This window comes from Mobula hypostoma, chromosome 14 (genome assembly GCF_963921235.1).
Source record: "Mobula hypostoma chromosome 14, sMobHyp1.1, whole genome shotgun sequence".
NCBI lineage: Eukaryota > Metazoa > Chordata > Chondrichthyes > Myliobatiformes > Myliobatidae > Mobula > Mobula hypostoma.
In genome coordinates, this window is record NC_086110.1 from 18,302,144 (window position 1) to 18,326,479 (window position 24,336).

The 24,336-nt window shown below is 45.3% G+C and overlaps 1 protein-coding gene across 2 annotated transcripts in view; it reads right to left on the reverse strand.

Moving 5' to 3' along the window:
- fhod1 (formin homology 2 domain containing 1) overlaps positions 1 to 22,811 on the reverse strand; it is a 333,883-nt gene extending 311,072 nt beyond the window's left edge. The window contains exons 1-2 of one of the 2 annotated variants that reach the window (XM_063066732.1): positions 22,680 to 22,811; positions 11,650 to 11,713 (exon numbers count right to left, since the gene is read on the reverse strand). In XM_063066732.1, the coding sequence (XP_062922802.1) occupies positions 11,650 to 11,713; positions 22,680 to 22,792 (177 nt within the window). In that variant the 5' untranslated portion in view covers positions 22,793 to 22,811. The remainder of the gene's footprint in view (positions 1 to 11,649; positions 11,714 to 22,679) is intronic. The other variant, XM_063066733.1, reaches the window with a different exon arrangement.
- Between the last annotated feature and the right edge of the window lie 1,525 nt (positions 22,812 to 24,336).

A 24,336-nucleotide genomic window follows, 5' to 3' on the forward strand; every position in this document is an offset into this window, starting at 1 on the left:
ATGAAAAATTACTGTAGAGACTTCCCACCCAGCGAACTGCCTTTTCCAAAAGCTCCCTTCTGGAAAGGGCAATAGAGCTATTAAATCAACAACTTCATGCTACCTTAAAAGTTTCTCCCCCGGCCCCCCCCCAGCAATTAATCTGATCAACCATTCTAGTTACCACCCCACCCCCTCTAGCTATCAAATCAATTCTGATTTGATGAAGACAGACGTGAGAAGGCACAGAGGAACATCTGGAGAAATTTCTCAAATGCCTGGTTCGTTGCCGCTGCTACTGTGCGATCGAGAATCTCCAGAGGGAAGGCCCCAAAATCCCCGGCTTTGCCTGCTGCTGGCGACCAAGGCTGAGGTCGAGGCGTTCGGCAGAGATGGTGCTCGGTATTTGGTGTTGGAGGGCTGATCAGAGCTCAAAGTTTTCGGACGACTCAGAGTCGGACTCTGGTCGGGCATGGCAGGGAGAGTTTTCTTCCTTCTCCCGTCTGCGTGAGATGTGGGACTTTCGAGAGACTTTGAACTTTTTTACTGTGCCATGGCCTGTTCTTCATCAAGTTACGGTATTGTTGCACAGTTGTAACTATATGTTATAATTATGTGGTTTTTGTTAGTTTTTCAGTCTTGGTCTGTCCAGTGTTTCTGTGATATCACACTGGAGGAATAGTGTATCATTTCCTAATGTATGCATTACTAAATGACAATAAAAGAGGACTGCGTGTCCTCATAATCTAATCTAGTACCTCTTTCACTGCACTGCACTGTAAAAATGCTGATTGCATTGTAAACATGATGGTATTTATGTATTTCTGCACATTTTATTCACATCCGTAATTTAACCTTTAAGTTTATTTCTATTTAATTCTTTATTCTTTATAATTGTTGAATGTTGTTGCTTTTATAGCACATCACACCACAGCTAATTCCTAATAGATATAAATATATATGGTGAATAAAGTTGATCCTCAGCCCTTAATCCTTAATGTATGTATGCCCTCCATAGCAGTAACATTAAAATTGAAGTTTTTCTTATTCACCAGAGAATACTGAATATAATGGTAAAGAATTAGACTAGATCTTTGATCAAAAGATTGGACTAGCGCTTGGCCCCACAGCTTTCTGACTTTGTGATAAGGAGTCCAACCCCGTAAGTGCCATTTTATGAGTATTGGGTCGGGTCGGTTCGTTTAGACTTTCGGAGAGGAGTAATGGAAGGGGTAAAATGATTGATAACCGCACCATTTGATATCTCTGATGAATAAGCAGATAAGTTCACGGTTGCAGATGATCCGAAGCAAGGAATTTCCCCCAGGTTTTCTGGCTTCCCCCACATGCCAAAGATGTGCAGCTGGAAGGATAATTGGCCCCTGCAAATTGCTCCTAGTGTGTAGGTGAGTGGCAGAATCTGAGGAGAGCTGCTGAGTAATGCAGGCAGAATAAAATCAGATTGCTGTAAAACTAGTGTACGTGGAGTTTGATGGTGAGCTGTGACAGAAAGTTTAGGGAGACACCGCAGGTCTGATCTACCTCTTTGTACAAGTGTAAAAAATATCCAATGTACAATTCACAGAGGAATAGTCTTGGGTTTCTGACCAGCGGTTTATCTCTTAACCAACATCAATGAAACAGTTTAGTTGGTGACTATGGCTCTGCGTGTTCATTGTATGTAAACTATTTACCACATTTCCTGTGTTTCAACATGATTACACTACTGAAGTATCTCATTGTTTTTAACTTCTTTAGGATGATGCGCACAGTGTTATATTGTTACAGATACAGTGGTTTCCATCCATCAAGTAAAACTGAACCTGGCTTTTTGCTCCTGAGCGTAAGCGATGATAGCTGCTTGATGAGTGTACGTGTGTATTTGGCAGCTTCGCATCCTCTAAAATCCACTGTGTATTTGAATGTACAGTCAACATTAAGTGCCAGTGTTCACCTGGCAGTTGATCAGCACGCTGTGGCATCAACACAAAGAATAACAGGAGAAATAACAAAATGTAAACATTAAACAAATGACAAATTTGCTGTTCCTATTCTCACAACAGCAGGATCAGCGAATTAACACATAGATTGACAATCTACACTCAGAACGTGGTCCATAGTACTTCAGTGTGACAGTTCTAATTGCAGCTCAGCACCTTCAAGCAACTGAGGTTGTGGGACCGATCCATCACCTTACCTTGTTATTTTATGTTTTATAGATTCAGATTTATTTATCACATCTGCTTTGAACGTAGAGTGAAATGCATCGTTTGCCAACACAACCCAACAATTGTTCTGGGGGCTGCCCATAAGTATCCCCGCACATTCCAGTACCGACACAGCATGCTCACAACTTTCAGCAGAACAACACAAGCAGCAGCGACAAGAAAGCAAAACAAGACAACAACAGCGAAACCAGCCCTTCTCCGATCCCTCCCATTCACACATGCAGACAGGCCCCCAGCCCCAGGACAGGCTGCCTCCGGATCCTCAGACTCGGAGTAATCAGGCCTCCAGCTTTGGACTTCACCCTCATCGATCGTGGACTTGATCATTGTTCCTCAACTCCGGGGTCTCGCATACCTCCGACACCACTGACCCAGAGCAACACACACACAATGCTGGAGGAACGCGGCAGGCCCAAAGGTTCATTTTATCATCAAACTACGTGTGCAGAATTCAACTCTGAGATTTGTCTTCTCCAGATCACCATAAAATACAGAAAAAACGCAGAAGTAGTTTAGGGTGTGCTGATTTTGGAGAGGGTACAGAGAAGATTCACTAGAATGATTCCGGGAATGAGAGGGTTAACATATGAGGAACGTTTGTCCGCTCTTGGACTGTATTCCTTGGAGTTTAGAAGAATGAGGGGAGACCTCAGAAACATTTTGAATGTTGAAAGGCATGGACAGAGTGGATGTGGCAAAGTTGTTTCTCATGATAGGGGAGTCTAGTACGAGAAGGCATGACTTAAGGATTGAAGGGCGCCCATTCAGAGCAAAGATGCGAAGAAATTTTTTTAGCCAGAGGGTGGTGAATCTATGGAATTTGTTGCCACGGGTGGCAGTGGAGGCCAAGTCATTGGGTGTATTTATGGCAGAGATTGATAGGTATCTGTGTAGCCAGGGCATCAAAGGTTATGGTGAGAAGGCGGGGCAGTGGGACTAAATGGGAGAATGGATCAGCTCATGATAAAATGGTGGAGCAGACTCGATGGGCGAATGGCCGACTTCTGCTCCTTTGTCTTTTGGTCTTAGTTGATAGAAACGACATCAATCTCCCTCTCGCATGAAAGGAAACAAAAACTCTTCAATCCCAACACCCACCCCCCAACCCCTCCTCATACAAAAGCTAACAGATCACTCACCCAGAGAAACAGCAACAAGAATATCAAACCGAAACCGCCCCCCCCCCAATTGGCAACAAGAAAGAATGGTGAGAATACGAGAAAACACAGAACTGATAGAGGCCAATATGAGCAACAGTCCAAACCATAAATCTCAGAATTTCGATAACATCTCCGAGAGCATCAGGGAGAGCAGCTACTTGAATCCAGCAGTCCCTCCGAGGGAATCGACTCCAACCCAATGACCCCTCTGAGGGGAGTGAGTCAAACCCAGTGTCCCCTCCAAGGGAATCGACTCCAACCTAGTGACCCCTCTGAGGGGAGTGAGTCAGACCCAGTGCCCCCTCCAAGGGAATCGACTCCAACCCAGTGCCCTTCTGAAGAAAGCGACGTGAACCCAGTGGCCCCTCCGAGGGAATCGACTCCAACCTAGTGACCCCTCTGAGGGGAGTGAGTCAGACCCAGTGCCCCCTCCAAGGGAATCGACTCCAACCTAGTGACCCCTGTGAGGGGAGTGAGTCAGACCCAGTGTCCCCTCCAAGGGAATCGACTCCAACCTAGCGACCCCTCTGAGGGGAGTGAGTCAAACCCAGTGCCCCCTCCAAGGGAATCGACTCCAACCCAGTGCCCTTCTGAAGAAAGCGACGTGAACCCAGTGGCCCCTCCGAGGGAATCGACTCCAACCTAGTGACCCCTCTGAGGGGAGTGAGTCAAACCCAGTGCCCCCTCCAAGGGAATCGACTCCAACCCAGTGCCCTTCTGAAGAAAGCGACGTGAACCCAGTGGCCCCTCCGAGGGAATCGACTCCAACCTAGTGACCTCTCTGAAGGACATTTTCAACCTCTCACTGCTATGGGCAGAAGTTCCCACTTGCTTCAAAAAGGCAACAATTATACCAGTGCCTAAGAAGAATAATGTGAGCTACCTTAATGACTATTGCCCGGTAGCACTCACGTCGACAGTGATGAAATGCTTTGAGAGGTTGGTATTGACTAGACTGAACTCCTGCCTCAGCAAGAACCTGGATCCATAAAAATTTGCCTATCATCACAGTAGGTCAATGGCAGACGCAATCTCAATGGCTCTTCACACGGCTTTAAACCACCTGGACAATACAAACACCTACATCAGCATGCTGTTCATCGACTAAAGCTCAGCATTTAATACCATCATTCCCACAATCCTGATTGACAAGTTGCTGAACCTGGGGCTTTGTATCTCCCTCTGCAATTGGATCCTTGACTTCCTAGCCGGAAGACCACAATCTGCGCGGTTTGGTGATAACATCCCCTCCTCGCTGACAATCAACATTGCTGCACCTCAGGGGTGTGTGCTTAGCCCACTGCTCTACTCTCTATATACACGTGACTGTGTGGCTAGGCATAGTTCAAATACCATCTGTAAATTTGCTGACGATACAACCATTGTTGGTAGAATCTCAGGTGGTGACGAGAGGGTGTACAGGAGTGAGATATGCCACCTAGTGGAGTGCTGCTGCAGCAACAACCTGGCACTCAATGTCAGTAAGATGAAAGATCTGATTGTGGACTTGGGGAAGGGTAAGATGAAGGAACACATACCAATCCTCATAGAGAGACCAGAAGTGGAGAGAGTGAGCAGTTTCAAGTTCCTGGGTGTCAAAATCTCTGAGGACCTAACCTGGTCCCAACATATCAATGCAGTTATAAAGAAGGCAAGACAGTGGTTATAATTCATCACGAGTTTGAAGAGATTTGGTATGTGAACAAATACACTCAAAAACTTCTATAGATATACGGTGAAGAGCATCCTGACAGTCTGGTATGGGGGGGGTGGTGTGGGGGAACTACTGAACAGGACTGAAAGAAGCTGCAGAGGGTTGTAAATCTAGTCAGCTCCATCTTGGGTACTGGCCTGCAAAGTACCCAGGACATCTTCAAGGAGCGGTGTCTCAGAAAGGCAGCGTCCATTACTAAGGACCCCCAACACCCAGGGCATGCCCTTTTCTCACTGTTACCATCAGGTAGGAGGTACAGAAGCCTGAAGGCACACACTCAGCGATTCAGGAACAGCTTCTTCCCCTCTGCCATCCGATTCCTAAATGGACATTGAACCTTTGGACACTACCTCACTTTTTTAACATATTATTTTATGTTTTTTGCACGATTTTTAACCTATTCAATATATGTATACTGTAATTGATTTACTTACTTTATTAATATTATTATTTTATTTTGTTTTTTTATCGTCTATATTATGTATTGCATTGGCATGTGTCGTGAAATTAACAAAGTTCACGACACTTGCTGGTGATTTCAAACCTGATTCTGATTCTGATCTTTCCTGCAGCTAAACAACCAGAACAGAGTTATACTACACAGCCACAGGCCCTTTGGCCCACTTGACCATGCTAACCAAGTTCCATACCTGACCTAGCCCCACTTGCCTACATTTGTCCCACATCCTTCTAAACCTTTCCTATCATGAACCTGTCTAACTGTAATTTAACAGACAACTGTTTTTGTGGGAGACAATATGGATGATGAGGTTGGCTCTGGTAGAGGGCAGATAGACTGTGATACTGTTACCATTTTGGATGGCCAATCCCAGCACAACTTTAACATTCTATCTGACAATTTTAATATTTTTGATTCCCAGGTTTTGGAGACTAGTGCTAAGTAAAGAATTCTATTTACGGGATTGTAGTCCTCTGGTCTTTGTTAGCATTGACTATGGTCAACTAAGATGAGGGTAAATTATCCTGCTAGGAACTAAGTTTAGTGGTTTTTAATGCTTGAAATACTGGTAGCCCTGATAGGCAATTTGGAAGTTTGATCTCCGAGCTTGGCAAAATGTTTGCAAATGTTTCAACTCCAATCAAGAAACCATCATCAGTGCGCAGCTGAGAGTGTTGTTTCCTCGGAATGCGGGCTGAAATGCTCCTCTAGGGTCCAAATGGATATTGATGATGGCCTCTCAGTTGGAGCCAAAATGTCTACAAACGTTTTGCCAAGCTCGGCAACCATCTAACTTCCAAAGATTTCCAGAAGCATTTTGAGAGGAGGCACCCCAATATGCCCTTTCATTTGCAATGTGCCAGATATCAGAAATTTTGTGAAGTCAAGATGGACACTGCTAGTAAGGTGAAGACAGCTCAGAGCCTGAGAACAGACTCTTTCCAGTGTTCTGAGGGTAGGATGAAGTTTTCAATGAAGACAGGACAGCAGATAGAACAGGCAGCATAGACATCCTGTTGCACGGAATGCTAAAAGGGTGCAAGGTAAAGGCTCCTGCAGAGCAGTTATTTCAGCTGATGGGAAGGAAGAACGTAAAATCTGACATACCAGTATTTCAGTGGAGTAACGGTAATTACAGTGGTGCGAGAGAGGAGTTGGTCAAAGTAAATTGGAAGGAAATGCTGCCAGGGATGATGGCAGAGCAGTAATGGCATGAGTTTCTAGGGAAAATGAGGAAGGTGCAAGATAGATGTATTCCAAAAACAAAGAAATACTCAAATGGCAAAATAGTACTAACATGGGAAGTCAAAGTTAATGTAAAAGCAAAAGAGAGAGCATACAACAAAGCAAAAATTAGTGGGAAGATGGGCTGGGGAAGCTTTTGAAACCCTACAGAGAGCAACTAAAAAGAATCATTAGGAGGGAAAAGATGAAATATGAAAGCAAACTAGCAAATAATATTAAGGTAGATAGTATAAAGCTTTTTCAAGTACGTAAAAAATAAAAGAGAAGTGAGAGTGGATATAGGACCACTAGAAAATGAGGCAGGAGAAATAATAATGGGGGACAAGGAGATGACAGATGAACTAAATGAGTATTTTGCATCAGTCTTCACTGTGGAAGACACTAACAGTGTGCCAGATGTTGAAGGGTGTGAGGGAAGAGAAGTGAGTGCAGTTACTATTACAAGGGAGAAGGTGCTCAAAAAGCTGAAAGACTTAAGGGTACATAAGTCATCCAGTCCAGATGAAATGCACCCTAGGTAGTGGTAGAGATTGCGGAGGCAATAGTAATGATCTTTCCAAAACCATTGGATTTTGGCATGGTGCCAGAGGATCTGAAAATTCCACATGTCACTCCATTCTTTAAGAAAAGAGGAAGGCAGCAGAAAGGAAATTATAGTCCAGTTAGCCTGACCTCAGTGGTTGGGAAGATGTTGGAGTCAGTTGTTAAAGACGAGGTTATGGAGTACTTGGTGACACAGGAAAAGATAAGACAAAGGCAGTATGTTTCTCCAGGGGAAATCTTGCCCGATGAACCTGTTGGAATTCTTTGGGGAGATTACAAGTAGGTTAGATAAAGAGGATACAGGGGATGTTGTATATTTTGACTTTCGGAAGGCCTTTGACAAGGTGCCACACATGAGGCTGCTTACCAAGTTAAGAGCCCATGGTATTACATAAGACCATAATGTATATGAGCAGAAGTAGGCCGTTCGGCCCATTGAGTCTGCTCTGCCATTCAACCATGGGCTGATCCAATTCTTCCAGTCATCCCCACTTCCCTGCCTTCACCCCATACCGTTTGATGCCCTGGCACCAGAACTTATCTATCTCTGCCTTAAACACACCCAATGACTTGGCCACCACAGCCACTCGTGGCAACAAATTCCACAGATTTACCACCCTCTGACTAAAGTAATTTCTCCACATCTCAGTTCTAAATGGACATCGTTCAATGCTGAAGTCATGCCCTCTTATCCCAGACTCCCCTACCATGGGAAATAACTTTGCCATATCTAATCTATTCAGGCATTTTAACATTCAGAATGTTTCTGTGAGATCCCCCCTCATTCTCCTGAACTCCAGGGAATACAGCCCAAGAGCTGCCAGATGTTCCTCATACAGTTACCCTTTCATTCCTGGAAACATTCTCATGAATCTTCTCTGAACCCTCTTCAATATCAGTATATCCTTTCTAAAATAAGGAGCCCAAAACTGCACACAATACTCCAAGTGTGGTCTCACAAGTGCCTTATAGAGCCTCAACATCACATCCCTGCTCTTAGATTCTATACTTCCAGAAATGAAAGCCAACATTGCATTCGCCTTCTTCACAACTGACTCAACTTGAAGGTTAACCTTTAGGGTATCCTGCACAAGGACTCCCGTCCCTTTGCATCTCTGCATTTTGAATTTTCTCCCCATCTAAATAATAGTCAGCCTGTTTATTTCTTCCACCAAAGTGCATGACCATACACTTTCCAACAATGTATTTAATTTGCCACTTCTTTGCCCGTTCCCCTAAACTATGTAAGTCTCTCTGCAGGCTCTCTGTTTCCTCAACACTACCCGCTCCTCCACCTATTTTTGTATCACCGGCAAATTTAGCCACGAATCCATTAATCCCATAGTCCAGATTATTGACATACATCGTAAAAAGCAGCGATTCCAATACTGACCCCTGTGGAATTCCACTGGTAATCAGCAGCCAGCCAGAATAGGATCCCTTTATTCCCACTTTCTGTTTTCTGCTGACCAGTCAATGTCCCACCCACGCTAGTAACTTCCCTGTAATTCCATGGGTTCTTATCTTGCTAAGCAGCCTCATATGCAGCACCTTGTCAAAGGCCTTCTGAAAATCCAAGTACACCACATCTACTGCATTTCCTTTGTCTACCCTGCTTGTAATTTCCTCAAAAAATTGCAGTAAATTAATCAGGTAGGATTTTCCTTTCAAGAAATCATGCTGGCTTTGGCCTATCTTGTCATGTGCCTCCAGGTACTCCATAATCTCATCCCTAATGATTGATTCCAACAATTTACCAACCACTGAGGTCAGGCTAACAGGTCTATAGTTTCCTTTCTGCTGCCTCCCACCCTTCTTAAATAGCAGAACATTACTAGCATGGTTAGAGCATCGGCTATTTGGTAGGAGGCAGTGAGTGGGAGTAAAATGATCCTTTCTGCAGGGGTCAGTATTGGGATCGCTTCATTTTATACTGTATAGAAGTGATTTAGATGATAGAATACACATAAAAGTTGCTGGTGAACGCAACAGGCCAGGCAACATCTCTAGGAAGAGGTGCAGTCGACGTTTCAGGCCGAGACCCTTCGTCAGGACTAACTGAAGGAAGAGTGAGTAAGGGACAGCATCTGCAGAATTCCTGTTGTTTTAGATGACAGAATATATGGCTTTGTTGCCAAGTTTGCAGATGATAAGAAGATTGGTGGCAGATAGTGTTGAGGAAACAGGTAGACTGCAGAAGGACTCAGACAGATTAGGAGAATGGGCAATAAAGTGACAAATGAAAAACAATATTGGAAAATTCATGGTCATGCACTTTAGTAGTAGAAATAAATGTGCAGACTATTTTCTAAAAGGGGAGAAAATCCAAAAATCTGAGATGCAAAGGGACTTGGGAGTCCTTGTGCAGAACGCCTTAAAAGGTTAACTTGCAGGCTGAGTCGGTGGTGAGGAAGGCAAATGCAATTTTAGCATTCGTCTTAAGAGGTCTAGAATACAAAAGCAGGGCTGTGATGCTGAGGCTTTATAAGGCACTGGTGTGGCCTCACCTTGAATATTGTGAACAGTTTTGGGCTCTTCATCTGAAAAAAGATGTGCTGGCATTGGAGAGGGTTCAGAGGAGGTTCACAAGGATGATTCTGGGAATGAAAGGGTTATCATATGAGGAATGTTTGATAGCTCTGGGTTTGTACTCGCTGGAATTTAGAAGGATAAGGGAAGAATCTCCTTGAAACCTTTTGAATGTTGAAAGGCTTAGATAGAATAGATGTGAAAAGGATATTTCCCATGGTGGGTGAGTCTAGGACAAGAGGGCACAGCCTCAGGATAGAGGGCATCTATTTAAAACAGATGCAGATAAATGTCTTTCACCAGAGGGTGGTGAATTTGTGGAATTTATTACCACAGGCAGCAGTGGAAGCCAGGTCATTAGGTGTATTTAAGGCAGAGTTTGATCAGTTCTTGATTGGACATGGCATCAAACGTTACAAGGAGAAGGCTGGGGAGTGGGGCTGAGAAGGGGAAAAAAGGATCAGCTATGATTGAATGGCAGAACAGACTCAGTGGGCCAAATGGCCTAATTCTGCTCCAGTGTCTTATGGTCTTATGTATATCCGAGTAAACAAAAAGAAAATGTAAGCCTTTTAGTTGAGTCCATCAGCCATTGAAAAGTCTGTGCTGCACTTTTAGCCCAACCAGCATGTATGGAAACTCAAAGAGGCCAAATGGGGTTATCACAGCTGGGAGCACACAGACACCTAATGGTAGCCCCTAACTAAATTGACTTTGGAAAAAAATGACTTTCAAACTAAACGTGCTGAAAAATCTTGGATGTGTGGAACTGGGTAATGATCAGGGGATGATGACCTTGTTAAGGCACTGGAAAGTGCCACATGGGCAGCAACTACCGTCGGATTTAGGGACCATATGGAAGGGTGAATCCCAGGGACTATTTGGCCAGTGTGGTTGCCAGCTTTTCTGAGTCCAGTGTATGCACGCAGGCATGGACTGGTGGGCCATTTGTGGAAATGTGATGCTCAACCCCATGTTTTGTGACTGTGGTGCAGAATGTGGGCTGGTGTGGTCTGGGAATTCACCTAGCAGTAGCATAAGCTCACATGCATTGGTGCATGCACTTGACAGAGTCGTTGTAGGGGAGCAGGGTAACAACCCAAAATCCTTGACATCCACAAGCCAGCAGATCTTAAGGTTGACCACCAGTCCTTGAGCACACACAGAGGTCTAGCCAGTTTAGCCAGGGTGAATTCCCATGTGTAACGTCGCCTACTGAAGCAGAATGTCATCCATTGTGTTTTGTAAGTATGAATCTAGCTGCCATTGGTGTCCTCCAGCGATATTTTGTCACTCTTTGCCTTCTCATCAATAGATGATGCTGGCAGCACACTCACTTGAGTACTTGTATCACACGAAAAGTGTCGGCATGAAAGGGTGTCTGTAATGAAAAGCAGACAACCCTGGCAGCTGGAACCCACGATGTTCACAGACCTTTGAGGTCCCAATGCACTGGAACTGTCGAAGCTGCAAGACATTCAGCACTTCCTGGTGTTCGACCAAAGCGAATTTAGTAAAAACATGGGCCCACCGTCATCTGTTTTGCAACTGCAGATGCCCTTATGTTGGCCCTTGCTGACTGGGAAAAGGGGGACGAATGATGTATCGCTGTCTGGCTGAGTGTAGACTATCAGCCATTTTAGCAAGCTCCCTATCGTCCTTCACGGGCATTAGGAAGGGCTATGCAAACTTGATAAGGCATTTTCTGCATAAAGCGTTCTTTAAAAATAAAACAAGGATGGTGATTTCCCAGGAGAGACAGCATGTGGTCCATGAGTTCCCAAGGCTTACCATCACTGAGGCCAGGCATGGAGAGTAACTGTTTGGTGCGCTCAGACTCCGATAGTCCAAAAGTCTGTAAAAGATGAGTTTTCAGCATCAGTATTTATTGTGTTCTGATGGGTGTTCCATTAGTCTAACCACTCCCACAGCCGTGGAGTTGCTGAGCGACGCTAACACATAGAAATATTTGATGGTGTTGGTGGATATTTCTCAAAGCACAAATTGGGCCTCAGCTTGTAAGAACCAAACGATGGCACTTTGCTCCCAAAACTCCAGCAGTTTCAAACCAATTGCACTGACCGACATGTTCAATGACTGATTCTAGAACATCAGGGTCACCAATGTTGGTTTTCGTAAACAAAACAGCAGAGGTTTTTTATGTTTCAGAAAAGCCATAGGCACTCATTTATTGAACATCAGAAAACTGAACAAAGAGCATGTTAAAAAACACTTTACGTAATTACGTCATCACAACAGACCAGCCTTTTAAAGTCGCAGGTCAGGCAGCATCTCTAGGAAGAGGTACAGTCGACGTTTCAGACCGAGACCCTTCGTCAGGAAGGGTCTGACATCCTGACGAAGGGTCTCAGCCTGAAACGTGGACTGTACCTCTTCCTAGAGATGCTGCCTGGCCTGCTGCGTTCACCAGCAACTTTGATGTGTGTTGCTTGAATTTCCAGCATCTGCAGAATTCCTGTTGTTAGCCTCTTAAAGTGATATGCTGACTCAATGTCGCTGGTTGTTAATTATGTACGCTTCCACCAATTATATTACCCTACAGCTGCACTAACTTTGTAACAGGATTGATGGTCAGTGTAAGTTGTCCTGTGATTAGGCTGGAGTTAAATAGATGGGTTGCTGAGGAGCGCGGCTCGTTGTAATCAGGCTGGGGTTAAATAGGTGGGTTGCTGGGGAGCGCGGCTCGTTGTAATCGGGCTGGGGTTAAATAGGTGGGTTGCTGGGGAGCGCAGCTCATTGTAATCAGGCTGGGGTTAAATAGGTGGGTTGCTGGGGAGCGCGGCTCGTTGTAATCAGGCTGGGGTTAAATAGGTGGGTTGCTGGGGAGCGCGGCTCATTGTAATCGGGCTGGGGTTAAATAGGTGGGTTGCTGGGGAGTGCGGCTCGTTGTAATCGGGCTGGGGTTAAATAGGTGGGTTGCTGGGGAGCGCAGCTCATTGTAATCAGGCTGGGGTTAAATAGGTGGGTTGCTGGGGAGCGCGGCACTTTGTAATCAGGCTGGGGTTAAATAGGTGGGTTGCTGGGGAGCACGGCTCGTTGTAATCGGGCTGGGGTTAAATAGGTGGGTTGCTGGGGAGCGCGGCTCGTTGTAATCAGGCTGGGGTTAAATAGGTGGGTTGCTGGGGAGTGTGGCTCTTGTAATCGGGCTGGGGTTAAATAGGTGGGTTGCTGGGGAGTGTGGCTCATTGTAATCAGGCTGGGGTTAAATAGGTGGGTTGCTGGGGAGCGCGGCTCATTGTAATCAGGCTGGGGTTAAATAGGTGGGTTGCTGGGGAGCGCGGCTCTTGTAATCAGGCTGGGGTTAAATAGGTGGGTTGCTGGGGAGTGTGGCTCTTGTAATCGGGCTGGGGTTAAATAGGTGGGTTGCTGGGGAGTGTGGCTCATTGTAATCAGGCTGGGGTTAAATAGGTGGGTTGCTGGGGAGCGCGGCACTTTGTAATCGGGCTGGGGTTAAATAGGTGGGTTGCTGGGGAGCGCGGCTCGTTGTAATCAGGCTGGGGTTAAATAGGTGGGTTGCTGGGGAGCGTGGCTCTTGTAATCAGGCTGGGGTTAAATAGGTGGGTTGCTGGGGAGTGTGGCTCTTGTAATCGGGCTGGGGTTAAATAGGTGGGTTGCTGGGGAGCGTGGCTCTTGTAATCAGGCTGGGGTTAAATAGGTGGGTTGCTGGGGAGCGCGGCTCGTTGTAATCAGGCTGGGGTTAAATAGGTGGGTTGCTGGGGAGTGTGGCTCATTGTAATCAGGTTGGGGTTAAATAGGTGGGTTGCTGGGGAGCGTGGCCCATTGGGCTGAAGGGCCTGTTCTGCAGTGTATCTCTAAATATAAAAAAAAGTGATATCACTGCACTATGGACACTTTAGCTGCTTGTTACAATACCGTTTACATGCATAACCCTCTCACTGGGGCTACTACACCAACTTGGCTCATTAGCCGACTCTGTTAACAGCCACGTGACTCAGTGGTGAGAAGGCCACCTTTCATAAACAATACACGTCTGGGGTTGGGATGATTTGGGGTTCAACCAGACAGGAACATTCTGATTGAAGGAACCTTGATTTGAGGAACACTGTGTAAACACTGCCCATAGACAGTGTAGGAATACACGTCGAGGGTTGGGATGATTTGGGGTTCAACCAGATAGGAGCGCCAGGACATTCTGATTGTACGAACCTCGATTTGAGTGAACGCTGTGTAAACACTACCCGTACACAGTTATCGGTAGCCCAGAAATGACAGATCGCACACCAGCATAAAATTATAAAGAAAGTATATTTACCAAATTTCAACTTTATCAACCAGTTAACAGAGAAGAGATAGAAAGATAAAGGGCCCATTACAGTTAAACCAGTCTAAATGTGCACATAAACATTGGAGCTCATTTCTGTAGTAACCGGGAGTAGCTTTACTCATGGTACTGAATTCTCCTCACCAACCACAGGTAGAATTTCCCTTCTTGGAGTCCTCCACCTTGAAAAGCACTCCTTACAATTGGGTCTCCCCTTCAGATGGGATCCTCCAGGCATCTTCCCTGGTGCTCTTCTCTCCGCACCTTCTGCCAAAAAAAAAACCAAACCAGACTACTATCCTCCAGAACCTTCCTTCCACCCAGCTCTCGAGAATGTTTCGTGCCATCCCACTCCTAATTGGCTGACACACATTCCTAAGTTGGACAACGTGGCTCCTTATCTTTAGCTGAAGCCAAAACACTCTTTCCAGCAGGACTCACCGCTTTTACATAAAACTGCTAAAATAAAATTCCTCACAGTATAGCAGAAAGAAATCTTAACCAGGGCATTACACTCTCCACCACCCCCCCCCCACCAAAAACAGTCACATCCTTCTATGAGCATTATTAGTAACAAAATATTCAAATAAAGTTCATGATTTCAGGACCTCCAATCCATTTGTAAATGGCAGTAACATATCTCACTATTGGGTGTTTCTTGATTCTCCGAGACCTTCTTATCTAATCATCAGCTTCTTCAGCCTCAGGCGCTTCTTGTGACTGCAGCTGTTTACTTGGGGACGTCTCCCCCTCTATCATGCTTGTCTTCCTGCCAGCTGACTGAACTCAGCTTCATTCCCAATTGTATTGGAGCCCAATTTCCCCTCACGTTCTATTGTCACATCTGACTGTCCACTGGTAGTCCTCCCCGTTATATCTGAGTCAGGGCTGGGAGATTCGGAAATCCCCATCAATTCTTGGGGAGTTTGCATAAGGTAAAGCATACCAGACTCCCATTCCCTCATCAAATTTGCTGGTGAACGCAGCAGGCCAGGCAGCATCTCTAGAAAGAAGTACAGCCGACGTTTCGGGCCAAGACCCTTCGAAGGGTCTCGGCCGGAAACGTCGACTGTACCTCTTCCTAGAGATGCTGCCTGGCCTGCTGCATTCACCAGCAAATTTGATGTGTGTTTCTTGAATTTCCAGCATTGCAGATTTTCTCATGTTCCCATTCCCTCATCCTTTGAGACTGTACAGTATTCAGTGGTTGCTCCCTCTTCAGGTCTTTCCACTGAAATCATGCCATTGTCTGGTTGCCCTTCTGTTCCCCTCCTTCTGTGCTGAGTTCTCGTACTAGATGTAGGTCTGTGTCAAGCTCTGGGTCAACACATACTTCCAGCCCTAGGGGTAGAAGGTGATTACGATGGAGAATTTTGACAGGACCGTTCCCATCCTCTGGCTTCACCCGGAAAACTGACAAATTTGGCATCTGGCTCTCCACTGTGCAAGATACCCAGCAGTCGACCAACCTATGCTTCCCTGGTAGGCCCAAATTTCATATTAAAACCCTGTCTCCAGGTATCAGCTGGGAGTACCTAATCTTTTGATCATATCTGCTTGTTTCCTTAGTTTTACGTGTAGCAGAACCACCTGGTGGTTCATAAGCTTTTTGCAGTTCTTTCCTCATGTCAGACACACACTTGAGATAAGTCTTCTGTGGCAAGGTTTCACTGTCAGTTCCAAAACAGAGATCTACAGATAATCTCGCTTCACACCCGAGCATCAAATAGTGTGGCGAGTATTCAATAGCTTCATTCTGTGTACAGTTGTAGCAGTAGACCAAATGCCCAATGTGCTGACTCCATTTGTTTTTTTTTTGCTGATATCCAGGGTTCCAAGCATGTCTAGCAATGTCCAGTTGAAACTTTCAGGCTGAGGATCACCCTGAGTGTGATATGACATAGTCCTTGACTTCTCGACTCCAAGTAACTCATGTATGAGCCGACACTCAAAATCCCTTCGTTGGTCATTGTGTATCTTTCTCGGGAGGCCATAATGAACAAAATACTTATCCCACAACACTTTGGCAACTGCAGATGCCCTCCGATCCTTTGTGGGGAAGGCTTGAGCAAATCTGGTGTAGTCATCAATAATGACCAAGACATTTGCAACATTACTAGGATTGGGCCCTACAGAGAGAAAATCCATATGCACTAACTCAAATGGTCCCATACTTTGTAAATGAGATAATGGACTGACTCTTGTAGGCAGCGACTTCCTCCGAATACACTGGATGCACGGCTTAACAGTACTCTTCAAACTCGGGCTTTATTTGGAGCCAACAGAACCAGTTTGGACCAATTCGTAGGCTGTATCAAACCCCAAATGACCTGAGTCATCTTGAAGTGACTTTAATACAATCCTCCTGTACTTCTGGAATGCTGAGAATACCTGGGAATGCTGAGGTCTGTATGGAGGAGACGTGACCCTATATAAATCTTTGTTCCTCAACTCCAGTTAGTCCCATTCCCTCATCAGTAGGGGTATAGTAAGGTGTTTTGTCTTTTCAATTTCGGTCATAACCCTTTTGACAACAGATGACCAAATGGCACCGATACAAGAATCATCTCACTGGGCTGCTGCCAATTCCACAGGACTCACGGCAGGCAACTGCTTTGTATTCAGAACAGTCAAATTGCAATAAGCTTCAGGAATGGCATGATTAGAAGCCCCCACATGATCCATAGCTCTCTCAGGCCATAGCTTTGCCTCTGATCTCCCCACTGTGGAAAACTGGCACATTGCTTAAACACCAGAGGCAGGAATGCCCTCCCACTCTCCATCCATTTCCAGCACCTCATGGGAATGTCAGGACAGTGCAACGGCATCAGTGTTCTGGTTCCCTGGCAGGTATTTCAGGCTGACATCATAAGCAGACAATGCTACCAACCATTGATGATATGTGGCATCCAACTTCACCAAGGTCACAAGTCAGTGGATTGTTGTCAGTCCTCACCTCGAACTTGGCACCATATAAATAGTCACTCACCTGATCCACCACGGCCAGAAATTTGAATTTGTGCATGGGGTAGTTTTGCTCGGAGGGTGGCAGACTCAGAGTGGTGAAAGCCACAGGTCCCAACCCTTTACTTTGGTCCTAATATAGAATACTGCCTAAGCCCTCATGGCTGGCATCTGTATGCAGTACGTATGGCAACTGGGGATTTGCAAAGGCCAGCAGAAGTGCTTTACTCAGCAACTCTTTCAGCAGCTGCAAGGCTTCTTCACACTTCGCATCCCATCTTTCCCTGAAAGACTTTGAAGGGCTAAGATAAACCTTACCTTCTTTTTTCTTTTGCTCTTCTCCCTTTCTTCTCTGAGGGAGGGTAACCACACAGAAGCTGATTCAAACGGTGGCTTACTTTGGACCAGTCCTTCCCAAATCTCCAGGAGTACCCACAGAATCTAAGGAATGAGCGTAGGGCACTCACATTCTTGGGCCTTGGCCATGTAGTCACCGCCTCTCCATCCTATGAGACTATGTATCCGGTATAGTTGACTGCCATCTTACAGAGTTGGCACTTGTACAGTGACAGTTTTAACCCTTCAGCTTTCAGGCAATCTAGCACCTTCAGTAGCCTCGTCTCATGCTCCTCCAGGGTGGACCTGAACACTATGAGATCATCCAAGTACACCAGTACTTCAAACAAGCTCATGTCCCTAGAAAAGGGACTCATCAGTAGAAAAGTCTTCTCCATGACATGTTGAAAAGTAGCTGGTGCTCCTGAAATGTCCTGGGGCATTCTTTCAAACTGAAAAAATCCAAGTGGACATATGAATGCAGTCTTCTCTTTATCAGCTTCACTCATGGGTATCTGATAATACCCTCTCCTTAGATCCAACCATTTTTCTCCACTCAGGCAGCCCAGAGCATCCTCGATACATGGAACAGTATATTGGTCTGGGACTGTACCCCTGTTTGGTGACCAATAATCAACACACGTTCGTAACTTCTCATTCTTCCTCACCATCATTATGGGTGACACATAGGGACTTCTTGACTCAGTGATAATTCCAGCTTCCTTCAATTTCAGCAGATACTACTGAACATCTTCAATCTCCGCTAGTAATAACCATCAAGACGTTTCTCTGAAAAGGGAGTCCTCTGTCACTCTAATAGTGTGGCAAGTACTCTTGGAGCACCCACCATAAAACCCATCAGTAGAAAGGACATCTTCGAGCTTCAGCATCTTCTCAGTCAGTCTCCTTTTCCATTCCTCACTACCAGGGAGACACCAAAGTTGAATAACTTTACTATTAACTTTCCCAATCCAAAACACTGTCTCTCTCCCTGTTTTCTCACCGGAAAACAAAACATTACCATCACAGGGAAAAGATCTGCCATCAGCATCTTCTGTCTGATGGCAAATTCTCTCTCTCAGGTATTCCTGACAATCACTGTCATCCTGTTTTGACGGACAGCCAAAGGTTTCTGCGGTTCAGGTCTCACCAGCACTCTGACAGGTAAATACAACTCTTCTTCGTGATTCTCTGGAGCATTCACCAGGAGGGACCCGGTGTCCGGCATTCCAGGGAACTTGGAGTTTCCCATCACTCTAGCTACTTCCCCTGGACATAACATGATGGGTTTGGACTGGATGAACCACACAGTTCCTCGTCTATACTCATCATCCTGCTTAGAAGGAACTTGAACATTCTCAAAAGCTGCTCTGAACATCGGGTGAAAGGACAAAATTTTCTAAAAATTCTCTCCATATCTCTCCTTACAGGCTCCCATGAGCCTTCTCACAATAGGAGTATTTGGTCCCACACTAATGGAAGCTTCACCTTTTTCAACCAAATCTGGGCATTAACACTGGTGTATCAATAGCCTCAGTTACTCCAGCATCTGTTTCCGAAAACGCCAGCTTCAACAACAAGTAACCAGCATAAGGGTAATCATCAGTACCAAGGCCCCAAATTTCCAGGGCACTGAGTGTCATCAATGGTAAATGTGTCAAATACTGGTTGTGAAAGGATCTGTACAGTAGAGTAACCTGCAAACCTGTATCAAGTATGGCTCTGGCATAAATACCCTCAATTCATAGGGATACACTGGAGCTTGCCCCCACTAAGCCTTCAGGAATAGGGTTTTGCACTTTAGTGTTTTCCTTGATACATTGATTAGAACGTGTTCTCTCTGAAATGCCAGGCCACTCCTTTACTGGCTCCCTCCAAGTTTTCCCAAATTACTTTTCTGTTTAAGTCGGGTTACTTTCCACAGGCTTTCCTGTCCTTCACACCCCCTGCCTGATGTGTCCATCCTCTCCACAGTTGTAACAGAAAATACTGGTCGTTTCCCCCATCAAAAGACTCCTTTCAGCACCACTCCTTTGTTTTGCACGTCCTACGGTTGGGTCAGGTTTCCTATCGGACTTGTCACACTTGGTTGCAGCATTAGCTGACGTCAGCCGAGATACCTTGATACCTTGACTTGCAGGTTTTTCCACTTCATCTTACAAAATCTCCACGTGTGGCATCAGGAATTGCTTCAGCAACAGAGGCTACCACTGAGGACATTGCCTGACTAGTGGAGGCCTTCCACTCCTCCAACATATTTTCCTCCTCTTTTACTTTTCTGAGCAGCTCAACAAACAAGGGAGGGGGCGCATCTTATGAGATATTTGAATACTTAAAGCAATCACCTCATGTGACTGTGCACCCTTCACAACTTGCTCCATCCTTAATTGATTTATCTCAGCCAGTTGCTTGGCCCCCTTTACAGCACAAGCAATGCAGCTGAATCTCTAACCTGAAAAGATAGGTGAAGGTTTCTCTCCTTTCTCCTGGAACGTGTGTCTAAACCTCACCATAAGATCAGTTGGGCCATCGTGCCAAAAACATTTTCTAATGCATGCATGTAGTCCACAGACGCGGCCAACGAGTTTTCTGTTTTAAGGACCTCACCACCTCAGCAGCTTAACTTTTTAACCTCTCTACAGTCACTGTTTTTTCATATTAACTGAGCACCATGGTGATGGTGGTGGCATCCATTAGTCTCACAAGACCATGGACCTGCACCTGGAAAGTCTTGCTTCAGTCTGTGTTGGTAGAGCAGCGTCTGTCATGGCTGTAGAGGCCCACACGGGAGTGACAGGCTCAGCTGTAGCGACTGCACTTGAAGGCGCTGTCCTCCAGTGCTGTCTTGGTGCTGTTTTCTCGATGAGTGCACTTTTCTTCAGCAGCAAGCCTCAGCTTCTCTTCTCTTTTTAGACCTCTGTGTCATTCCAGTCTCTAGCGAGAGTGATCGCTTGCAATGTCCTCCCACCTCTCGACGTTCATATTCAGTGACTTCATGTCTCTCTTGAAGACATCTTTGAAACGAAGATGAGGCCGCCCTTGTGCTCTCTTGCCGGAGGCCAGTTCCCGTACAGCAGGTCTTTCGGGCCCCTCCCATCTGACATGCGGTGTACGTGGCCCAGCCAGCGGAGACAGCGCTGTTGGAACATGGTGAAGAGGCAGGGTCTGGGCGCGGGCCAGGATCTCATTGTTGGTGACTTGGTCAACCTACGTGATGTCCAGGATGCGTCTCAGGCTGCGAAGGTGGAAGGCGTTGAGACGCCGCTCTTGTCTGGAGTAGAAGCTCCAGGTCTCACTGCTGTAAAGCAATGTGCTGAGGATGCAGGCCCTGTAGACAGCAACCTTAGTGTACGTCGTCAGCTTTCTGTTCTCCCAGATTGTCTTTGTCAGCCTGGCGAATGTTGAGGCTGCTCGTCCGATCCGTCTGTTGATTTTGGGGTCTAGGGAGAGACTGTCCATGATGGTGGAGCCAAGGTATGTAAACTCGTGAACTACCTCCAGCTCGGAGTTGTTGATGGTAATGGCGGGGGGAGGGCGTTGCTCAACGCCTTGGCCCAACACGTTGGTCTTCTTCAGGCTGAAGGTCAAGCTGAAGTCCTGGCAGGCTCTTGAGAAGCTGTCCATGAGGAGTTGCAGTTGCTCTTCAGCGTGTGTTGCCAGGGCTGCGTTGTCTGCAAACAACATGTCCCTGATGAGTTCTTCATGAACCTTGGTTTTCACCCTCAGCTGGGACAGACTGAACAGCCTCCCGTCCGATCTGGTGTGGAGGTAGACACCATCAGTTGATGTTCCAAAGGTGTGCTTCAGCATGACTGTGAAGAAGATGCCGAATAGGGTGGGGGCAAGCACACAGCCCTGCTTCACACCACTGCAGATGTTGAAGGCCTCCAAAGAAGAGCTGTCAAACTGAACGATGCCCTTCATGTCTGTGTGGAATGATTGAACTATCCTGAGGAGCTCTGGGGGACAACCAATCCTGGCAAGGATTTTGAACAGCATCTCTCCTCACAAGGTCGAAGGCCTTTGTGAGGTCAATGAAAGCGACCTGGAGTGGTTGTCTTTGCTCTCTGCATTTTACTTGTAGCTGTTGAAGGGAGAAGGTCATGTTGATTGTGGAGCGTTTGTGGAGCACCATCCCTCATCCAGTAACTGAGATGTCTGCTCTGCCAAAGCTTCATATTCTTCTTCCTGTACAGAACACTCTCAGACTTCAATAAGTTTGGCTCTCCACAGGTATACTTTGGCATTTATCAACTGGTGATATAATAGCTGAAATCAGCTCAGAATTTAAATCAGCCGCTGCAGGACCCATTAGATCTTTCACAACAGACAACTCCTTTCCCTCACTTTGCAGAAATAAGAACAACTTGCCTTTAAAGTCTTCGCCCTCAGCTACATTCCACCCTTCTCAAAAAATATGGACTGCCCATGGCCCCACCTCTTCAGGCTCCCCTACCCTATCAGGCAGTGTGACTTCAGTTACGTCACTGGTAGCCTGGACTAACACAACATCCTTATCCGCTGATTTGTCAAAACACTGTTCAACCAGTGTAACTTTCTCTAATACTTTTACAGAACTCAGCATTCTAAGTTGCAGATCATCGGGAATTCTAATACCCACCCCGCTCAGAACACAACCATGACTTGTGGATAACCGCTTTGAATCACACCAAACCCTAATCCCTGCAGCATCTATAATAAAGTACCTTAGTTATGACTTTCCCCAAACACAAGTTTAAACACTGCTTAAACATACAATAAACTGCTTAATCAGACCTTGATCAACATTCACACAACATCCAAAATTCTGGACAAGGCCCTACAAATGCAACCCTCTCACCAGGACTCATACACCAACTCGACTCATTAGCTAACTCTGCTAATTGCCACCTTTCATAAACAATATACATCCAGGTATGATCAATATGATTTGGCGTTCAACCAAACAGGAACGTCGGGATGTTCTGATTGAAGGAACCTCGATTTGAGCGAAAGCTGTGTTATTACTTCCCATACACAGTTATTGGTAACCCAGAAGTGACAGGTCGTACACGAGCATAAAATTATGAAGAAAGTATATTTACCAATTTTCAACTTTATCAAATAGTTAACAACGAAAGAAAAAAAAGATAAAAAGGCCCGTTACAGTTAAACCAGTCTAATGTGCACATAAACGTTGGAGCTCATTTCTGAGGTAGCTGTGAGTAGCTTTACTCACAGCGCTGAATTCTCCTCACCAACCACAGGTAGAACTTCCCTTTGCGAAATCCTCTGCCTCATGCAGCATTCCTTGCAATAGGGTCTCCCCTTCAGATGGGATCTTCCAGACATCTTCCCCGACGCTCTTCTCTCTGCACCTTTCGCCAAAAGTTCCCAAACCAGACTACTGTCCTTCAGAAAACTCCACCCACCCAGCTCTCTAGAATGTTCCGTGCCATCCCACTCCTGATTGGCTGACACGACATTTCTAAGCTGGGCAACGTGGCTCCTTATCTTTAGCTGAAGCCAAAACACTCTTCCCAGCAGGACACACTGCTCTTACAGAAACCTGTTAAAATAAAATACTCACCGGAGAGCAGTAGAAATCTTAACCGGGGCATTACACATAAATACATGGTGGAATTTAAACTGTATATTTATGCACAGTGTATTCCATATAGATACTCTAACCTTTAACTTTGTTTTTGTATAATTCTTTATTTTCTATCATTGTTGAATGTTGTTATTTTTTTGTTGCATGTCGTGCCCGACCAACACACCACAGCAAATTCCTGATACATATAAATGAAGTTAATTCCTGAATCTTGATCCTTCATAAGGTTTACCAAGGGCCGAATGTTGTAAAGGTATCCCAGTTGAAAATGTAACTTCAAAGCACTATATCTGCTCCTTGTGGATATTATGTCTGGTTACTCAAGTAAGTTCAACATTTCTGTAAAAGAGTACATTGATTTATTTGGTTAAAAAGGCTGCTCTGGAACCCTGAGTACTGTTTACAGGATCCTGTTGTTCTTTATCTTGGCAAATGCAGCTGAGATTAGTAGCAGCCAAGGCCAATCAATGGAATGTGGCCAAATCTGTTTCAGACTGACTCTTAAGGACTTTATGTTAAAGCAGTTGCCTCCCTCCGCCTTCTAGCTCATTGACTCTGATACTGGCAATTGGAATATTCCAGGTAGTTAATAATATTTTCTAGAACAGTAATTTTGCTCGGTTATTTGACCACAGGTGAGCATGCTAAATCTGATAAATTATATGAGTGAGCTTTCCAGCACAAGATTGGAAAGGAGAAACCTGTCTTCCCTCTCCTTTGTTTCCTGAACCACTATCACAGAACCACTGAGCTCCCTGTTGTGGCTGCACTGCGGATTCAGAATCAAGATTGGGGTTCTGCTGTCAGAGCAACTGACTTCCATGCTGCCTTTAATTTATCAACAATCAGGGAACCCCATCATGAAACTCATGGTGAGTTGAAGCTTCAAACTGTGCAAACCAACATTAGATTGTCCACATCTTAGGGGAAAACAGCATCTTGCTTGTAAGTCTCTAATTTTTGGGAGGAGTACTGTGGTAATAAATTTATTTTGAACTGGCTAGTTTGAGCATAGTACTCTTTACTGAGTATACTGAGGTTTACTGAATATAAAATATCCCGGATATTCTATTCTAGTCAATAAACTGTACAGCTAAACTGAGAATACATTTCTTTTGTAATTCACAGTCCCCGGATAGCCCAAGGTGCTTCAGAGTCAGTGAGGCTCCATTGAAACTTGGCTTCTTTCTAATACAGCCACAGAGGACACTGTTTAGTATTTCAATAATGTTTGAGCAATCTTGTATTATATATATTGTTGATTAATTATTCTTGTCCATTT